The sequence below is a fragment of the Ambystoma mexicanum genome, chromosome 12 (assembly GCF_040938575.1).
Source record: "Ambystoma mexicanum isolate Mex_15411 chromosome 12, UKY_AmexF1_1, whole genome shotgun sequence".
Lineage (NCBI taxonomy): Eukaryota > Metazoa > Chordata > Amphibia > Caudata > Ambystomatidae > Ambystoma > Ambystoma mexicanum.
The window spans coordinates 466911577-466929007 of NC_090936.1; the positions used below are offsets into that span (position 1 = coordinate 466911577).

The following is a 17431-nucleotide window of genomic DNA, read 5'->3' on the forward strand; positions in this document are numbered from 1 at the left end:
ATGGTAAGAGGGGGACAACCCAGCAACCCCCTGCTCCACTTGGGCACAGTAATGGGAGTCGGCATTCTCTAAAAGGCCGACAGCGCAGTAAAAGCACAGTCCGCATTTTAGAGTCGCAGTGATGGTACCATTCCTGCCAGGCAACCGATACTCCCAGGCTTGCTGGTCGCGTGTACAATAAGCTTGTAAAGTGGACCAAATGCCGACAAAGGATGCAAAAACACCAGCAAAGAGCACAGCCACACAACTGTGTGTGAATTAGCGCACAACTTTGCGCATGCTTCGTGCTTCCACACAGCTTTTAACTCCCAGCTGAATTCAACCACCAGGGTAACGTGCGAAAACACGATAGAATGCCGATCAACCAATGCTCCTAGGCTTACTAGTCATGTGTAGAATTAGCTTGTAGAGTGGACCAAACACTGGCAAAGGATGCAAAAACACCAGCAAAGAGTACTGCCAAACAACTGTGCGTGACTTAGCACACGATTTAGCGCAACCACCTCGTCTGGTTACTGAGTTTTAAAGTGAGGTTTACCATGCAATGTAAAAAAGGTGATTGGGAACTAGAGATAGAAATGTTTTGGACCTTCTGGTTTGCCAAATGAAGCAAAATGCTTTCCCTGCATATCTGTGTTGATTAGTCATTTTCAGACTTTGGGAAATGTGTGGTGAATGCTACGCATTGCATCTTTTCTGCTTCAGTTTCAAGTTTGTATGCCAAAATGTGGTTTATGCACATTAGTGGAAAAAAATAATGTTGAGCATTTTAGAGAATCCAGGTATAAAGGAGAGAGTCTCTGCTGGTAGCCTGAATAGCATTGTAAATATAAAGAGATGTTCAGTCTTTGCTTGAAATCTCACATTCAGTGTCTGAGACCCTGCCATACAAAACAAATGATACCTGGTTGTGACAGGGTATGTAACCTGACCCTGTCAAGAGGAGATGGCACCCCTCAGCCTGGGGTGAGTGACACACCTACCATAGTGGAAGGCAGAGCCAGGCCTACCCCAGGGGGGAAGATGGCAGTTGGAAGGGCCCCCGGCACCTGTGCCTTTATTATGTGCCAGGATGCTTGTCAATAGTACCACTGTTGATCACCCAATACCTCTGTTGCCAGATGCTGGATAGTTCTCTATTTCCTTTAGAAAACCTCAAGAACCATTATCCTAGCGGTGGACCAACAAGAGGGCAGCTCACAGGAATCTGCAGAGAGAGACTGCATACCAGCGCACCCCAACTAGCATCAAGACGAAGAGCAACCACTATACGATGCTGCACAGCTAAAGTGTCTGCGCATACTCCGAATGCTGCAATCGGCGCCATGCACTGCAGAGCGGCTCACCAGAAAAGACTGCAATGTCATGGATATTTGGAATCCTTACATGAACTGGAACATGTATCAGAACGGGCCACAATTGACCATGGGTGACTGAGGAGAATGTGCGGAGGAGTATTAGTGGTGTGGAGATGGGAGTAGTAGTGGTGAGATGGTGTGAGTTGGAGTGGTGTGGAGGTATTGGTGGTGGTGACCGGTGGTGGTATATGCGGTGAGAATAATAGGTGCTGTAGGAGGAGAGAGTAGTACGAAGGAGGGAGAGCGATACCATCAGAGGAACCGCTAGATGGAGATTAAGAGAATGACACGAGAGGAAGGAAAGAGAGGAGAGAAGCCAGGAAGAGCGGTGGAGCTGAACATCAGTGAAAGGAATAGAAGGGCGTGGAAGGCCAGGCAAGTGCCTGGAATGATTGAAAGGCATTATCCAACCAAGGTCCCAGATAAGGGCCATCAAGATTGCTCCCAGAGAAAATCTAGATAGATGAGGCATTTGCTGTTAGCCCATCATGAGAAGGCAAATGGCTTTTAGATAGTAGGGGGTTACAGATCTCTAATACCAGCCTGGGGTTGAGAGTTGGACTGCCCACCCCCAAATTAGGGAAAGAGGGACAGCGATTAGATCCTTTTCTGTGTCCTAAATAAAAACCTTAAACTATTTCTGGTAGTTGGTGTATTCTTGAGGAGTTCTGTGACACATTATAAGACCAACCCATATGAATTCAAACAGCAATCTAAGTGCTGCAGAGACCTACCAATATTTAATGAGACCCTTTGAACATCGGTTTGATGATGTATTGATTTCGGAGAATGTCCCTCAACATCCCCATTCACATAAATATACAAAATGGAGGTTAATCCTATACAAATCCTACCCTGGTCACAGGAGAGCAACAGTTGATATACAAGCTCAAGGTTTTTTGTAGTCACTTGAGTACTTCTTTCTTACCAAATCAAAATGTGTATGTTTAAATTACATGTAAAACTGTAAGTACACTGTTATAACTTCCCCTAATGTCCACGGCCAAATCTAAATAAACCAGTGGCATTATTTCTTTGTTTGTGCAAACTATATATATTACCAACAAGGTCCAGCAGCGGAGGATGGAAAGGGTAGCTATTAATCATTAATTTTACCAGGGGCGATTCTGAATGTTTGTAACGGTATGCCATGTTTCAACAAAGTAAATTACTTTGTGGTAATTTACTTTGTCATTGCTTCGAATTTCTTCTTTTGGAAGTAATTGTGTAGATTTAATTATGGGTTAAGGGTCATAAGGGGGGTGGGGAAGGGTTGGAGTAGGGGTCGTTGTGAAGGGGGAAGAAGGGCATGGGGTAACCCTGTGATGAAACAGTAAAAAGTCCCCCCAAAACCTCTACATGGGACCTTCCTCATGTGGCCATGAGAAGTCAGATGCTTCCTGATCCTGGCGGTGATGTTCTGCGGGAGGATCATATAGGGGAGGTAACGGGTCAGGAAGACAGGGAGATTCTCCTATTCAACGTTCCCCAAAGCCCTAGTCTAATTGCCATTGCTAATTGGCAAGTAAAAAGAGTTAGAAAAGCTAGCTTTGTTGCCAGGGACTTCACGTCCCATAATTCCCTCAGTACTGGAATGAGGAAGAGGGATACAGAGGAACACTACTGTGGGAAGGATCTCTTAATTGGTGTAAATGACCTACACCTGAAGGGAGCTGGGAGGCTTAAAAGGCACCCTCGGGTGCAGTCATTGAGAGAGAAGCACAACTGTAGAAGAGGAAGAAACAATGCAAAATATGGTTGCAGCCGAGAGGAAATCCTGAGGAAAGAGAAGACGCCGGGACCACTGAATCGCCAGAACCTGTGGAGGGTCCCGAGAGAGTCTTTGCCTGTGAGTCTCCCTATTGAAGAGGTCGAACAGCGAGAGGTGTGAGGATGAGATGCTTGTCCGATAATATTTAATTGTGCAGAGTTTCGCTGCAGGAAATGTCAGCAGTGAGGGAAGTAGTGTTCCCTCTTGTGAGGTTTGAGGTGTCTGGGTTGCACCTGACCCTCTCCAGAGCAGAAAAGGCTCCAATCATCAGTGGCGTAAGCATAGGAGGACCAGAGGAGGCTGTCCAATTGATCACGAGAAGCCACAAGCTTTGAAGACCAGCGAACACCAAGCAGAGCGTATATGAGTGACTTACCCGGTGAGTTCACAGCTGGAAAGTGACTCTGGAGTGCTCCAACGCTGGCCGCAGGTTGACAGCAGGCCACTACACTCATGAGTCAGTAAAAGCGACAATGGAAGGGATTTTGAATACCGAACTATACAAAACCAACAAAAGGTATGCCTGTTTAAAGCAATTGACTGTATGAATAAGTGCATTAGAGAGTGGCAAGCCCAAAAACCCCACGGAAAAACTGTAATTGTTCCAAAAGCTTCCCAATACCCAAGCCAAGATTTTATAACAAAACAACAAATCAGTGTAACAAACGGTACTCAAAGCAAGAGGGGAATATTGAGAGGCTTAGTGAACTAGAACTTACTGCGTATGTGCTACAAAATACAAATCTATCAGTGATAACATACAGTGTAAAGCCTAGGTTGAAGAAAAGAGAGGCTATCTTGTGATCAGAATTTGGTTGTTGATACAGAGGGGAAAGAAAGATGGCAAACAGGCTGCCTTTCTGGAGTAGATTATCCAGAGGGAGAGGATCATAACTGCCAGGAAGCCCTGAGGAGCACTATTGTGGTTTACTGTTTCCCCCACAAGTTTGATGCTGAAGAATTATAATGAAGTTGTTGTTATGATAAGTTGGAAGTTACCACTGAAGCGGGGGGCGCTGTTGGGCGCCGAACAAGAGGGCCGCCTGAAAGTTACTCTCCGTGGAAGGCAGATCCCACGACCCTTTTTCTGGCACCTTCCTGCTCTGGCACTTAGCCCTGGAGGACACGACTCTGTCTCTGAGGTGACCTGGCACCATCTGACCCGATTCCTGATAAATTTGGGGCTGGGGACCCCGAGATCCGGACGTCTCTTCGCCCTTCCCCCATCGGCGGTGCGGCTTCGCGCCAATATCTGGTCCGGCTGAGGGAGAATTGCCGGGCCTCTCTGCACTCCGGAGCCTGTTCACCCCTTCGGGGAGGCCCTGTGGGACGCTCCGGGGTCCCGACCCCCTTCACCTGCTTCTGCCGCGACCCATCCCGTGAAGACGGGCTCTCTGGAGCCGCGGCCCTGCGCTTGCCCTGAGGCCGTCCCCCGCCGCTGTGGGGGTGCCGCGGCTGCGGCCGCTGCTGCTACACGACTCGACGCTACCTCTGAGGACGCCCTTGGCGCTGCCGTGGCCTGGCCCCTCCTGAACTTTGGCCGTGCTCGCCACGGGGGCCGTCTATTGGAGGCCCCACCCACCCCTGCAGGGAGACTCCGGAGGCGGTGTGGAGCTGCGCCGCGCCGCGCCCTCGGACACACGGTGCCGCGCTCCCCTGCCGACTCATACAGCAAAATTCTGGCGTGAATCAGGTACGTTGAGGGGGGGTGCTGCTTCACCCCCCCCCCCCTGCTTGGCTCTGTGACTCTGGGGCACATGGTGGACACTGGCTCCTCTGCGAGCTTGGCATGATCGAACTTTCCCCCTGCCTGAATATATCCGAGTGCTTCGCGGATCTACTCTCATTCGTTCGCTCCACTGGGGGTGCCCTGGGCCTCGCTGGCCACCCACATCTCCATTCTTGGGGGACACCTGTCTCCTGAGCAGGTCACAGTGGTCTCGGGGCCTCTACTCCACACATGACCTGTTGACTACCTGGTGCTTGCCTTAACCTACATCGCTGTTCTCGAGGCTGCGGCCCGTCTACCCTGCCGGTGGAACATTGTGCTGGGAGGTTCTCTTCCCCACCCATCCTACAGGCTCACTTGGTCAATCACATCTGGACCCCTGCTCTCACAGTGGCCGCTGGGCATCATCACCCCCAGCCCCGGGGTCACCTACACTCGAGGAAGTTACCACTGAAGCACTTTTCTGTTCTTGTTGTTGAAGAAGTAGACAGGCAGGAGAGTAAACCTGTAGGGCAATAAGCATTGCCCAAAAGAGCCTGGCAGAGGAAGAAGCCGGGTAGTAGTTGATGCAAGTGCTAAACTGTGATATTGATTTGTGTCTTGTGAAAACTTGTTGAAGAAAAGTTATAATTCTTCCTGAAGTAAAGTTTGAATGAAACCATCCTGACAAAGACATTTGTCGCTACAAAGGTGAACCTCGTTCTTACTCTAGGAGGAGTTGGAATAGTTTATTTCTTTTTGCACCCAAACGTTGTGACATCATCCTGACCAAGACATTTGTTATATCATATGGGAAGAAAACCAATGTGTAACGGTTCTTATTCCAGAGGAGTGGGGACTTCTAATTTTGGGTGATGCTTTGTTGAAGCAGTGGAACTTTATACAAAACATTTAAATTGTATTGGACTGTGGAGAAAACCCTTGTTCAAATCTGGGGAAGAGGAATTCACACATGTTATAAGAAGAGACTTTGAATATATTGTGAATCAACTCATGTTATATTGTTGAATTGAACTGCCGTATATTTCCTTATTGCTTTATTTTTTGTAAAAGTGTGACGGTCAGATATCCTTTTGTTAGTTTTCCTTTAGTTTATTTTAGGCAGGGAACTCACAGAGGCGTGTGTCCAATCTTTTTATTTAATAAAATGGCTAAAGTTGAAAGCTCTTTACAAAGTTGTCCTCTTCACATTTGACCCCTCACACCCCCCCTAAAAAATGACAACGAAGTAAATTACCACAAAGTAACTTATTTTATTAAAATAACGTCGAACCATTTGTTAATATTCGTGTAATTTACTATGGAAAGTTACTTTATAGAATGCAATGTTTGTCTTTTTTGGTGTTTTGTGTTTAGAGGCAGGTAAGAAAAATCAATAATAGCAGTGATGTTATTGGGATTTCTACCATGCACTGCTAATGTTTGCATGGTCTCCATGTCCTCTGGCGAGTCTGAAAGGAAGAGGGGTGTGCGTGGGGTTAGTGGGAAGACGGGAGAAAATGCAAGCCAACTTTGCTTTTCTCTTGATTCCTCCTGACCGGACGTACCCTGAGTTCGGCATGAGGGTCAGTTTCTAGTTCGATCTCGGGAGCATAGAGACATTTGTGTGAGAAAGGGCGCCTTGTATAAGCGTGGTGCTAGGATGCATTGAACCCTTGTTCAAATCTGGGGAAGAGAAATTCACACATGTTATAAGAAGAGACATTGAATATATTGTGAATCAACTCATGTTATATTGTTGAATTGAACTGCCGTATATTTCCTTATTGCTTTATTTTTTGTAAAAGTGTGACGGTTAGATATCCTTTTGTTAGTTTTCCTTTAGTTTATTTTAGGCAGGGAACTCACAGAGGCGTGTGTCCAATCTTTTTATTTAATAAAATGGCTAAAGTTGAAAGCTCTTTACAAAGTTGTCCTCTTCACATTTGACCCCTCACACCCCCCCTAAAAAATGACAACGAAGTAAATTACCACAAAGTAACTAATTTTATTAAAATAACGTCGAACCATTTGTTAATATTCGTGTAATTTACTATGGAAAGTTACTTTATAGAATGCAATGTTTGTCTTTTTTGGTGTTTTGTGTTTAGAGGCAGGTAAGAAAAATCAATAATAGCAGTGATGTTATTGGGATTTCTACCATGCACTGCTAATGTTTGCATGGTCTCCATGTCCTCTGGCGAGTCTGAAAGGAAGAGGGGTGTGCGTGGGGTTAGTGGGAAGACGGGAGAAAATGCAAGCCAACTTTGCTTTTCTCTTGATTCCTCCTGACCGGACGTACCATGAGTTCGGCATGAGGGTCAGTTTCTAGTTCGATCTCGGGAGCATAGAGACATTTGTGTGAGTGTGCTAGGATGCATTGATCAGGGGTGTGGTATATAAATTGGTTGTTGGGGTGTATTGTGATGTTTTTCTGGTGGGATGTTCAATTGCCATGTGTGGGTTTCTTTGTTGGTAAGCCTACTGTGGGTTGTAACGTAGAATTTGAGCATGTCAGCGCGGAGAGCAGTGAGAGACCTTGATGGGCAGTTTGGTGAGAAGCGCAGGCAAACCTGAAACCACATATCGCAGATCAAACCAAGGCATAGCAAGGGCAGAAATTCATCACAATGCCGTAGGAGTCATAGGAACACATGAAAATGGCCGTACAAGACAGAAGATCCTGGTGTCCCTGCCCCCCCCCCCGCACCCTCCTGCCCGCGCTTTCCTACCACAAGCTCTTTGCAGACCGGTTCTATTTCACTTTGAATAAGGGTAATGAGATAATAAAAAAACAATTTTCCTTATTGCTTCGTCAAACTTTTAATTCTTCCTTTTCGGTTCTGATGTAGTATACCACTGGTGCAGTGCACATGAGCTGGGATTGCTTTAGAAGGACGTTTATTGGACTTGACAAAGGTTAGGCTATTAAAAGTTTTCCTTTGGTCAGAGTTGAGATGGTATATATTTAAAGTCAATGCAATAGAGGAATGTCACCTTACTTGGTCCATCGTGCAGGTGATTTCTTGTGGGTTGCCTTCAGCAAAAAGGTAATTACAGCCAAGTATTGAAAAGAAAGAGAAAACCATCCTTGTTAATAGTCAGTGTTGATGGGTATGTCTGGATGCATCTTAAGTAAAGAACAATTCAGCTGTTTTAACAATAAAAAAATGCCAATCTTGGCTAAAATTGGATCCGACTAAACTGCAGAAATAATTTGTATTATATTTTAATCCCCTTAAGGACGGACAGTGGAAGGTGCAGGTGCTGTTATGTTCCATGTTATTTAATGTCTGCTTGCGATGCATCAGTCCTACTGTTTCTGTACGTGAACAGTATTTTATAGTACGCGTTTATCCTTTTGTCCTTCTAAATGCCATGATAAATAGGCATCTGGTAATGTAAAATATTAAGAAGCAGAATATTTTATTTTGAAGTTTTCTTTTTTATAGGTTTGCTTTGTTTTAAAAATATCAAGACTGTGTTTCACAGGCATACCATTGTTACTTAATATTTGGAAAAGTCCTCTGGTTCTTCAATGTTTTAATTTAAAATGCACTGTTCCTGAGCTTTTGAGTTTTGATTGAAACTTACTGTTTTACAGTGCTGTCTCGTTCAGTGGTGATGGAGACCATCAAACGCTCCATTGAATTGCTCCTGAGTGTTGAATTCAGGCGATCAGTGGAGCTTGAGGTAAGCAAATGTACAGTATGAGAATGTAGCCACTAGTCCCTGTTCCTTTTCGCTAGTGTCTTTCACAGCTCTCCTGGAATTCGTGCAGGCCAGAAGAAATGGATGGTCTGTAAATTTCACCTGTTGGATTTCTGGGGTTTGATTGTGTTAAACTTGCGCCTTAATGCCACTTTGACTACATTGTTTTGAGTGAATTTCAAGTTTGTTTTGCGTTGAATTAATTCATCTTAACTCTCTTAACTAAAGATTTTTCACAAACTTCCAGAGTTTTGTTATGCTATATTTCACACCACATGTACTTCTTAAGTTTTTCTTTTGTTATAGCTGATGTCCTATGCAATGTGATCAGTGTATTTCTAAGCTATGCATCATGGGGGTTTCCTCATCGTGGGTCCATGGGTTACAAGGCATGGTATTTGGGACCTTACCTTTGACCATGCCCAATGCCCTGATTTGCCACCTGATGAGGAAAGGGACTGTGGCATGGAAGATATGCACGAGGGACTGTTTCCAGAGGGTGAACGCTAAGGATTCATGTTGCTGGTGGAGAGGGTTTTAGGGGAGATGAGGGTGACATGCACTATTACAAATTCACAAGGTGGTTAATGGAGTTATAGTTTTTACAGCTTTTTGGGAAAATGTCCAGCTGATGTGTCAAACGAGTCAAAAGTTATTAGCAATACAATCTTGAGATACTGAATTTATTAATTTATTACATTTATATAGCGCACCTCACCCTCAGGCATCTGGGTGCTTGACTTAAGAATGCGGTTGCAAAAACATTTCTTAATTTGTACAGGAGTACGGTTGCATATACATCTCATAATTTGTGGCAGAGTACACATGTAGTTACATGTACATATGTTATTTTGTGTGTACCTATTTTAGCTGCCTGGGTTGATAGGGGAGATCAATAGCGTAGGCATGGTTAGAGGGCATCAGTAGGGTCTGACAATGAAGTGGGCTTAGTATTTGTTGCAGGAGTTTGTTAGCAGGAACTGCTCTGGTTCTTGGAGTCCTGGTTGAAAAGCCAGGTTTTCAGTTTTTTTCTGAATGACCATAGGGAAGGGTCCGTCCTGAGTTCAGGCGGCATGGCATTCCAGGAGTGTGTAGCGATAACAGAGAAGCTGGAGCGCTGGCTTTCTCTTTTAAATCTGCATGAGTTCAATTGCCCTAAGTAGGCTGATGTGGTAGGTCTGGCTGATAGCGTTTTTGAGATTAGATTTGAGAGATAACACAGGGCAGTGTTTGCCAGGCATTTATGAGTGATGGACAGTACTTTGAATTTAATACGCTCTCTGACTGGTAACCAGTGAATGTTTCTTCTGGCCTCAGAGATGTGGTCTGACTTTGGAATATTGAGGGTCTCTCTGATAGTATTATTTTGGATGGTTTGGAGCTTTTTAATGTTTTTCGTAGAGGTCCTAGTGAAGATGGCATTGCAGTAGTTTATCCTTGAAAGGATTAGGGCTCTGGCTAGCGTGATGCCATTTTCCACCTTCAGGTAGGGTCTGCATGCTGTAATAGGTTTTGCAGTGTATGCGTGGGCTGAGGAGATGGCACTCACTTGCCGGGAGAGGGTGAGTGAGGCATCAAGGTACACACCTAGTGTCTTAACTTCTTTGGAGACTTTGATGTGGTTTCCGTCTATATCGAAGGATTGGTAGGTTAGAGGGATGTTCTTAAGTTTTGCCGGGCTGCCTATGATCAGGATCTCTGTTTTATCGTCATTAAGACTGAGTTTTTTTTCTGCCATCCAGGCTTGGATTGTGAGGTATATTGCGTTGAGAGCTTTGGAATCTGTGTCATTGTCTCCCGTGATAGCTAAAAGTATTTGGGTGTCGTCAGCATAGTTTGTGTATGCGACACCAAAATTATCTAGTTTATCAAAGAGTAGTTTCGTGAAGGTGTTGTACATAGTAGGGGATACTCAGGATCCCTGTGGCACTCCGCACAAGACTAGAGTGGGGAGTGCAGCTGCCTAGGCTGAGAAGACGCGCATTGATCGATTTGACAGGAACGATTCAATCCAACTGATGGCATTGTTAGAAAAGTGGTCATCACTGGCCAGGTGGTGGCAAAGGATCTTGTGATTTACTAGATTAAATGCCGCTGAGAGGTCTAGTAAGAGTAGGATGGCAAGGTCACCTCTATCTCTTATTAGGTCCATTTGTGTTTTCAGATCGACAAGAGCTGTCTCTGTGCCATGGCCTGGGTGGAACCCTGATTGGCGGAGGCCAAGAAGGTTGTGTGATTCAAGATAGTTTTGGATTTGTACATAGGCTACTCTGTCTAGAATTTTTAGACAAAAAGGCACTGTTGTAATCAGCCTATAGTTGGTAGGCATGTTTGGGTCTAGTGTTTTTTTTTTTAATAAAGGAAGCACCCAAGCTTCCTTCAGGGTATCTGGTATTATATTGGTTAAGAAAGAGTTGTCAGATCCGTGATAAATGATGCTAGATTGTCTGCACACTCTTTGATTAGTTTTGCTGGACATATGTCTCCTTGACATCTCGAAGGTTTGAGGCCTTTAATGATTTTAACCGTCTCCTCAATAGTGATGGGAGAGAATGTCCAATTTTGGGAAGGGTTTGGGCTGTTACTTTTCGGAGCTAGGTTGAGATGGCATATTGAGTTTGTTTTTTTTGGTTGATCTTAAGTTGAAGAGGATATTTTATCCATGAGAGCCTTTTGTATGTTTTCACACCAGGCTTGGTCTTTGATGCAGTGGTCTGGGGTCTGTGACTGGGATTCTAGTTCGCGCAGGACTGAGAAGAGCTCTTTGGTGCCCAAGTTGTCATTTTCTATGCAGGAGTTGTAGGCATTACTTTTAGCTAGAAGTATGGCTTCTCTGTATTCAGAGGCCAGCGTAGCATACTGTAGTTTATTATTGTCTGAGGATTTTTTTTCTCCAATTGCTTACTGCATTTTTTTATTTTATTGCGTAGGTCTTTTAATTCATGGGTGAATTATATGCCACATAGGTTTATAAAACAAAATATAATATATCAAACTTCCTTTGTTATGATGGGTTTAAAAAAAACATTAAAGAACCCTTCTACCTGAAATCTGAAAGTAGAATAGGCTACTTCACCTAATAAACCACAGATGCTAGAGTGACTCCCAGTAGCCATCACTTGAAGTTCATGTCCACTTCACAGCCACTGATCAAGCATTACGCTGAAATAACCTATTCTAATCTCACATTTCCGGTTGAACGGTTTTTGCCTTGCTTTTGCCATAACATTGGTGCTGGTATTAAACACACGCAATACTCCATTCACAAGAATGGTAGACTGGTTATGCCTAATGAGGGTGAAACATGTATTTGGTTGTCTGCATTCTTGAGAGCTGTGTAGTTGATAAATCTTTATCAGTTACCTCTTTATTTTCAATCTACCTACACCTCCACTCACTAATACCTCCAGCCCTGCATATATCTTTATCCCAACACTTCCTCCATCTCAGCCTATCCGCCAACACCACTTCTCACCCAAATGCAGCCCATACTTTTACCCATATAAACACTTCAACCACTATCTGCATCCAACGCCTACTCCCCTTGTTCCTTCCTCTTACATAGACCACCTCCTACTTCTACTGTGAAACATAACCTCTGCCCCCACATTTTTTCCCGAGCACCACCTCTCACCCACGTATGATCCATTCTACTACCACTCTACTACTTAACCAAACCCAACCACCCCGTTTGCATACAACAAGGCCCCCTTCTTCTCTCCTCCAACCCACCACCCAATCCCTGCTCACCACATCTCACCTCCTCCCTATCCTATTAGCCAACACCACCTTTGCAGCACACCTGCCTCTTATTCCTACCCTCCATACCTTTGGTCTGCTGGAGTGTTTTCCTGTTCCTTCCGCTCTTGTCCTCTCAGTTAGGGTCCATCAGGCTCCACAAAAGGAAACCCGAACAGCATCTTTACCCTTGCTGACAGTTTTCTTAATTTCACTCAAGGACATCCAGCCCAGTGACCCCTTAGTGTAAGACCCTCCTTCACAACAGCAGTGAGAGGACCAACTTGTATTCCTTACCTTGGCCATTGCAAGAAAAGCTGTCAACAATAGAAAATGACATGGACAAGCATGAGGTGCCTCATAAGAGCAGTTTTAGTCTGTGCTACACTCTGCCACCTGCTTTGTTGGGAGAGACAAGGTGGGAAGCAAATGTGTGTCAAAAGGATTGCATTTCCTGGGTGTAAGTGTGGGGACTGAGTATCCCTTTTATCTTCAATCAGCCAACTGTCTCGCACACTGTATACTAGCAAGAAAAGTCCCTTTAGCATGCTGTGAAACGAGTTTCCTTTGCATAAGGAAACACATTAGGTAAGCCCACCCTGCATTGAAACTGAATTGTTGGAGTTCAGTTGCTCTAAACTTATACATTCCAAATTGATTCTCACTGCCAAACCTACAAATTAGGTCCATGTTGAGGTGCCCCTTTATGTACCTGCACCCACATTACAACCTTTGTATTTACAAAAATTGGACTGAATGAGTCAAAGCTATTCTAGGTAATGTAAAGCTCCTTCTATTGAATGAGATCTTGGCGCAATAAACTGATGATTGAGTTGACTGAAATAAACAGGGATGTGACAACATTTGTAAAAGGGAAAATGACTGAACCCAGCCCCTAGCAAATTGAAGTGACAGACCAAAGGCAGGAAAAACCGGTGAGAAATTGGTAGCCTCAACGAATGCTCATTTAATGGCGATCACCGGGGCACATTGCTCAGATAGTGAGCTGTTACGGTAATGTTTTCTTCCATACAGTAATTCCAGTTAGACTATTTCTCTCACAGTAATTATTTTAACTGTTTGGTGCAATCTATTTGCTGGCTTAAACTTTCTCCCTGAGTAAAAGTAATGAAGTTTGAATGAGCTACCACTAATGCATTCAACTACTATTCAGTTAAGTTATTTGTCTAGTACGGATGTGTTACAAAACGTGCACATGTCAGTTAAATGTAGGTCTGAAAGAGCAGAGGGCGGGTCCCACGAGAAATTTAAAGATGCCTTGTAGACATCTAGAAATGCATCCTCTGAAAGCCCTCAATGTCTCATCTTTGGTCTCACTGTGGGATAAAATCTCCTATGGGAACATTCATGAGCCTGAATTATTCATTAACATGTTGATCAAAATAAAGGAGGCATGGGTTGTTGATCAGTGTATAAAGATTTATTCTGAACTAACATTTAATAACAGTAAGGTCAGTCAATTAGAATCATAGGCCCCTATAATACTCAGTGAATAAATTGGTAATACTGAAGTTATTGCATTTTTTTTCTGGGTACAATGAACCTTCTATTGGTGGTTAGCCTACTGTGCTAATGGTTGGGAATGGCAAAGAAGAAGCTGAACTTCCGCAGCCACAGAAAGTGAATGCTGTAATTATGCATTTTAATATGCCTAAGCACAAAAAGAAAATGCATGAATTGACTACCCACTCTACTCAAATGTCCACAAAGGATAGTGCTAAAGTAACTATACCAATTCTCAGGGTCATTAGACTGGTTGAGGAAGTCTAAAAGAACAAAAAACACAGTTTTAAATTTACTGAGATTTATTCAGCGACCACATGATGAGAGGGTAATATGGGTGCAACGTCGTTCAGGTAAATATCATCCAAACCAAGTAGTTGATCCTTTAATTCATCACGATATTGCAGGTTGCAATTCTCATAAAATAAGAGTCGAGGACTTGTCTTTGATAGTGGAATTGGTACATTCACTCCACTCAGTTTTGTTTATATGACAAGGTCAGGTTCTCCACTCTGTCGGAGGGGAGCAGGGATGCCTCTAAAACTTTGCTAGGTGGCCTACCGGGGCATTGCGGGAGTCAGACCTACCGCAAAGGTGGTGTGCAGGAGTTGAAGGGTTCCTTGACTGAGGTTGTATACCAAATGAGTCTGTTATGCAATGATCTGTAAGGGGATTGTGTGGTTTAGCTGTATGTGGTAGAGTGATGTTTATATTGTGTTATTCCCTTTTTTCTTGTGGGTTTTAATCACATAGGGTTCTCCTCGTTCTGAACTTGTACGGTCGGACAGCTATGTTCCTTTTGTGTATTGGTGGAATGGTACTGGATGGTAGCGGCAGAGGATCCATGCTGCTTGCAAGTATTGACTGTGGTGTTGAGTTTCATGTTTGAGCTGACGTGATGTTTTCTAATTTGTTTTGTTTGCTTCCTTCTTTTATATGTCCGGGGCTCTTTTGAAAGTGTAAAGAGGGTGAGGTGTTCCATGAATGCTGTTATGTGCAATTTCTTTTGTCATATATGAATGCTGTTATATGCAATGCCTATTGTCATATCTGAATGTGCGAGTATGGAATGTTGATCTGAGGTCTTTTTTTATTTTTTATAAATCTATTCATTGTTTTCAATAATAACACATAAACAAAGATCACAAAGGCTTGGTTACAGCATATCAGTAGTGTCACAATACATGCATAATGGTCACAGGTAAGCAGGCAAAGGGCAAGGCGGCAGTTCCATCTTGTGCATGGTGGGATGAAATCCACCGTCCGGGGCCATATCCTGTTCATCCCTCACCCGTCTCCCACTCATTTCCCACACACTTTTTTAAAAAAAATTCCCAGCACAACCCCAGGCATTATAGATTCATCTTTCCAGGGACGCACAACTGTCGACCTCAGTGGCCCGTCGGCTGAGGCTTAGTTTTTCCGCCGAACCCCACATTGCGACTATGATCCTCTTTCCCAGCCCCAGCGAGGAATGTCCTCTCACCCATGGTAAACTCCACTCCCCCCCAGATTCCCAATAGCACCAATTTTGGGTCTTGCGGAACCTGAGACCCCAGCACACTGGGTATTTTATGAGTGAATTTCTGCCTGAATTGAATCACAGTTCCACATCATGTGGAAGAAAGTACCCTCCGCTCTCCCACATTTTAGGAATACCCCACTCTCCACCACCCCCCACTGTGCCATCGCTGTGCAGGAATAGTATGCCTGATATAGTATTTTATATTGGATTAGTGCCTCCACCCGCTCCTCAGATTCCAGTGGACCCACATCCCTCTCCCACTTTGCTTCTAGTCGGAACAACTCCTGGGCCCCGAAAGCAGTAAGCACCTGATATAGCGTGCAAGTGACCTTAGTTGGAATATGTTCTGGGAAAATGTTGACCTCCAGAGGGGAGCACTTCGGAATCTGCTCTAGCGCAGGGAACTGAGACCCAATGGCGTGCACTAACGGGAGATGTCCATAATAATCCTTGTTTGGTAGCTTAAACTTATCCTGCTGTTCGCCAAATGTAAGTAGACGCTCCTCCTGTACTATGTCCGCAAGGGTCCGAACCCCGCGCCCCTCCCAGTTCACAAAATGTCCCATTTTCAGGACTTCAGGGGTATGCCTATTATTCCAGAACGGCTGGTCCAGTGTTGGTCTCCCACCCCAGTAAATGTAATGGTGAGCATCCACCCAGGTTTGTTGGATATGCTGCGTCCTCTCCGGCAGTTCTGCCGTCCCTTTCCCGTCACCATACAGTATTTGCAGGGGTGTGTTGGGTCCCATTCTTCTTCTTTCCCCCTCTCTTTGGGGGAGCCTAGGGTCACCATGAAGCCATTCATTCACCACCCCAGGTTGTGCTGCCCAGTAATAGCTGCAGAGACAGGGCAGACCGATTTCCCCCTTCCCAAACCGAGCGCTGAAGGGTTTTGAGAGCTTTGCAAGTCTGTTGCCCCCCCACCCCACCCCAGAGCAACCCCCGAAGAATGCCATCTATGGATTTAAAGACCGCCATGGGGACAGGGAGTAGGGTGTTCTTGAAGACATAAAGGAATCTCGGGAGCGACAGCATCTCAAAAAGGACTGCCTTGCCTAGCAGTGTTAGTGGAAGGGATTGGCAATGAACCACATCGGCTGAGAATCTGTCTATCACTGGTTGCAGTTTGAGCCACAGGAACACTTTAGGGTCCGGGCCCATGCATATGCCTAGATACTCAAAACCCGAGATCGAGTACAGGCACTGCTCAGGCTATCGCCCCATCTCCCCCCAAACCCCTGGAAGAGGAAATAGGGCAGTCTTTTGTTTATTCACCCTAAGTCCACAGAACCTCTGATATTCTGTTAGGATATGTGTCACTGCTGGGCAAGAGGTGACAGGGTTGCTTATATAGATGAGGAGATCATCCACGTAGAGTGAGACCCGCTGAATATCGAGTTTAGGATATTTGGTCCGACTGTCCCGGGCCCTGCCACCGGGGGGGGGGGCAGTAGAGATCTCCATAATAGGACGCAAATGCCTCCGCAATGTCTGATTCCTCAGTTGCCGTCCCTCCATCAGTGTCTTGTATGGCCTGTACGTATCCCTTACCCCTGTCCCGCCTTTCCAACCAGGCCAGAATTTTCCCTGCCTTGTCCCCGGATTAATTTATTTGGCTGCGTACCGTCCAGTAAGCCGTCCTCTGATTATCCAATGCCACATTTCTCAGGGCATCCTGTGCTGAAACCAAAGCTTCCTGTGAAGCCTGAACCCCGACTCCAGTAATTCCTCCTCCCTCCTCACCCCAAGTGTCTGGGCCTCCTCCATTTCTCAGAAGTGTTGCTAGCGTTGTGCCACTACAAGAGAGAGCCTCTCCCCGAAGCACCACCTTGTAGCCCTCCCATAGTTTGATCGGGCTGTCAATTGACCCATCGTTTAGGGTGAAGTATTCCTCCATCCTGATGGATAGCCCTTCTAGTGCTCCTAGCATGCCCAATGAGTATGCGTTAAGGCACCAAGCCTCACTAGGTTTCGTTTGTTCTAACCTTAGAACCACAAATAAATGCAACTGTCAAGAAATGTTTTTCCTCCTCCACACAGCAAGAAGACTCTACCTTTCCTCTCCTTCACGCACAAAACGCTCACTATCGTCGCCC

General features: G+C 45.0%; 1 protein-coding gene across 2 annotated transcripts in view; it reads left to right on the forward strand.

Moving 5' to 3' along the window:
- The window catches only part of KIAA1549 (KIAA1549 ortholog), a 644398-nt gene that overhangs the window by 186789 nt on the left and 440178 nt on the right, over nt 1-17431 (forward strand). For both annotated transcript variants that reach the window (XM_069628735.1, XM_069628736.1), the window contains one exon: nt 8442-8530. In XM_069628735.1, the coding sequence (XP_069484836.1) occupies nt 8442-8530 (89 nt within the window). The remainder of the gene's footprint in view (nt 1-8441; nt 8531-17431) is intronic.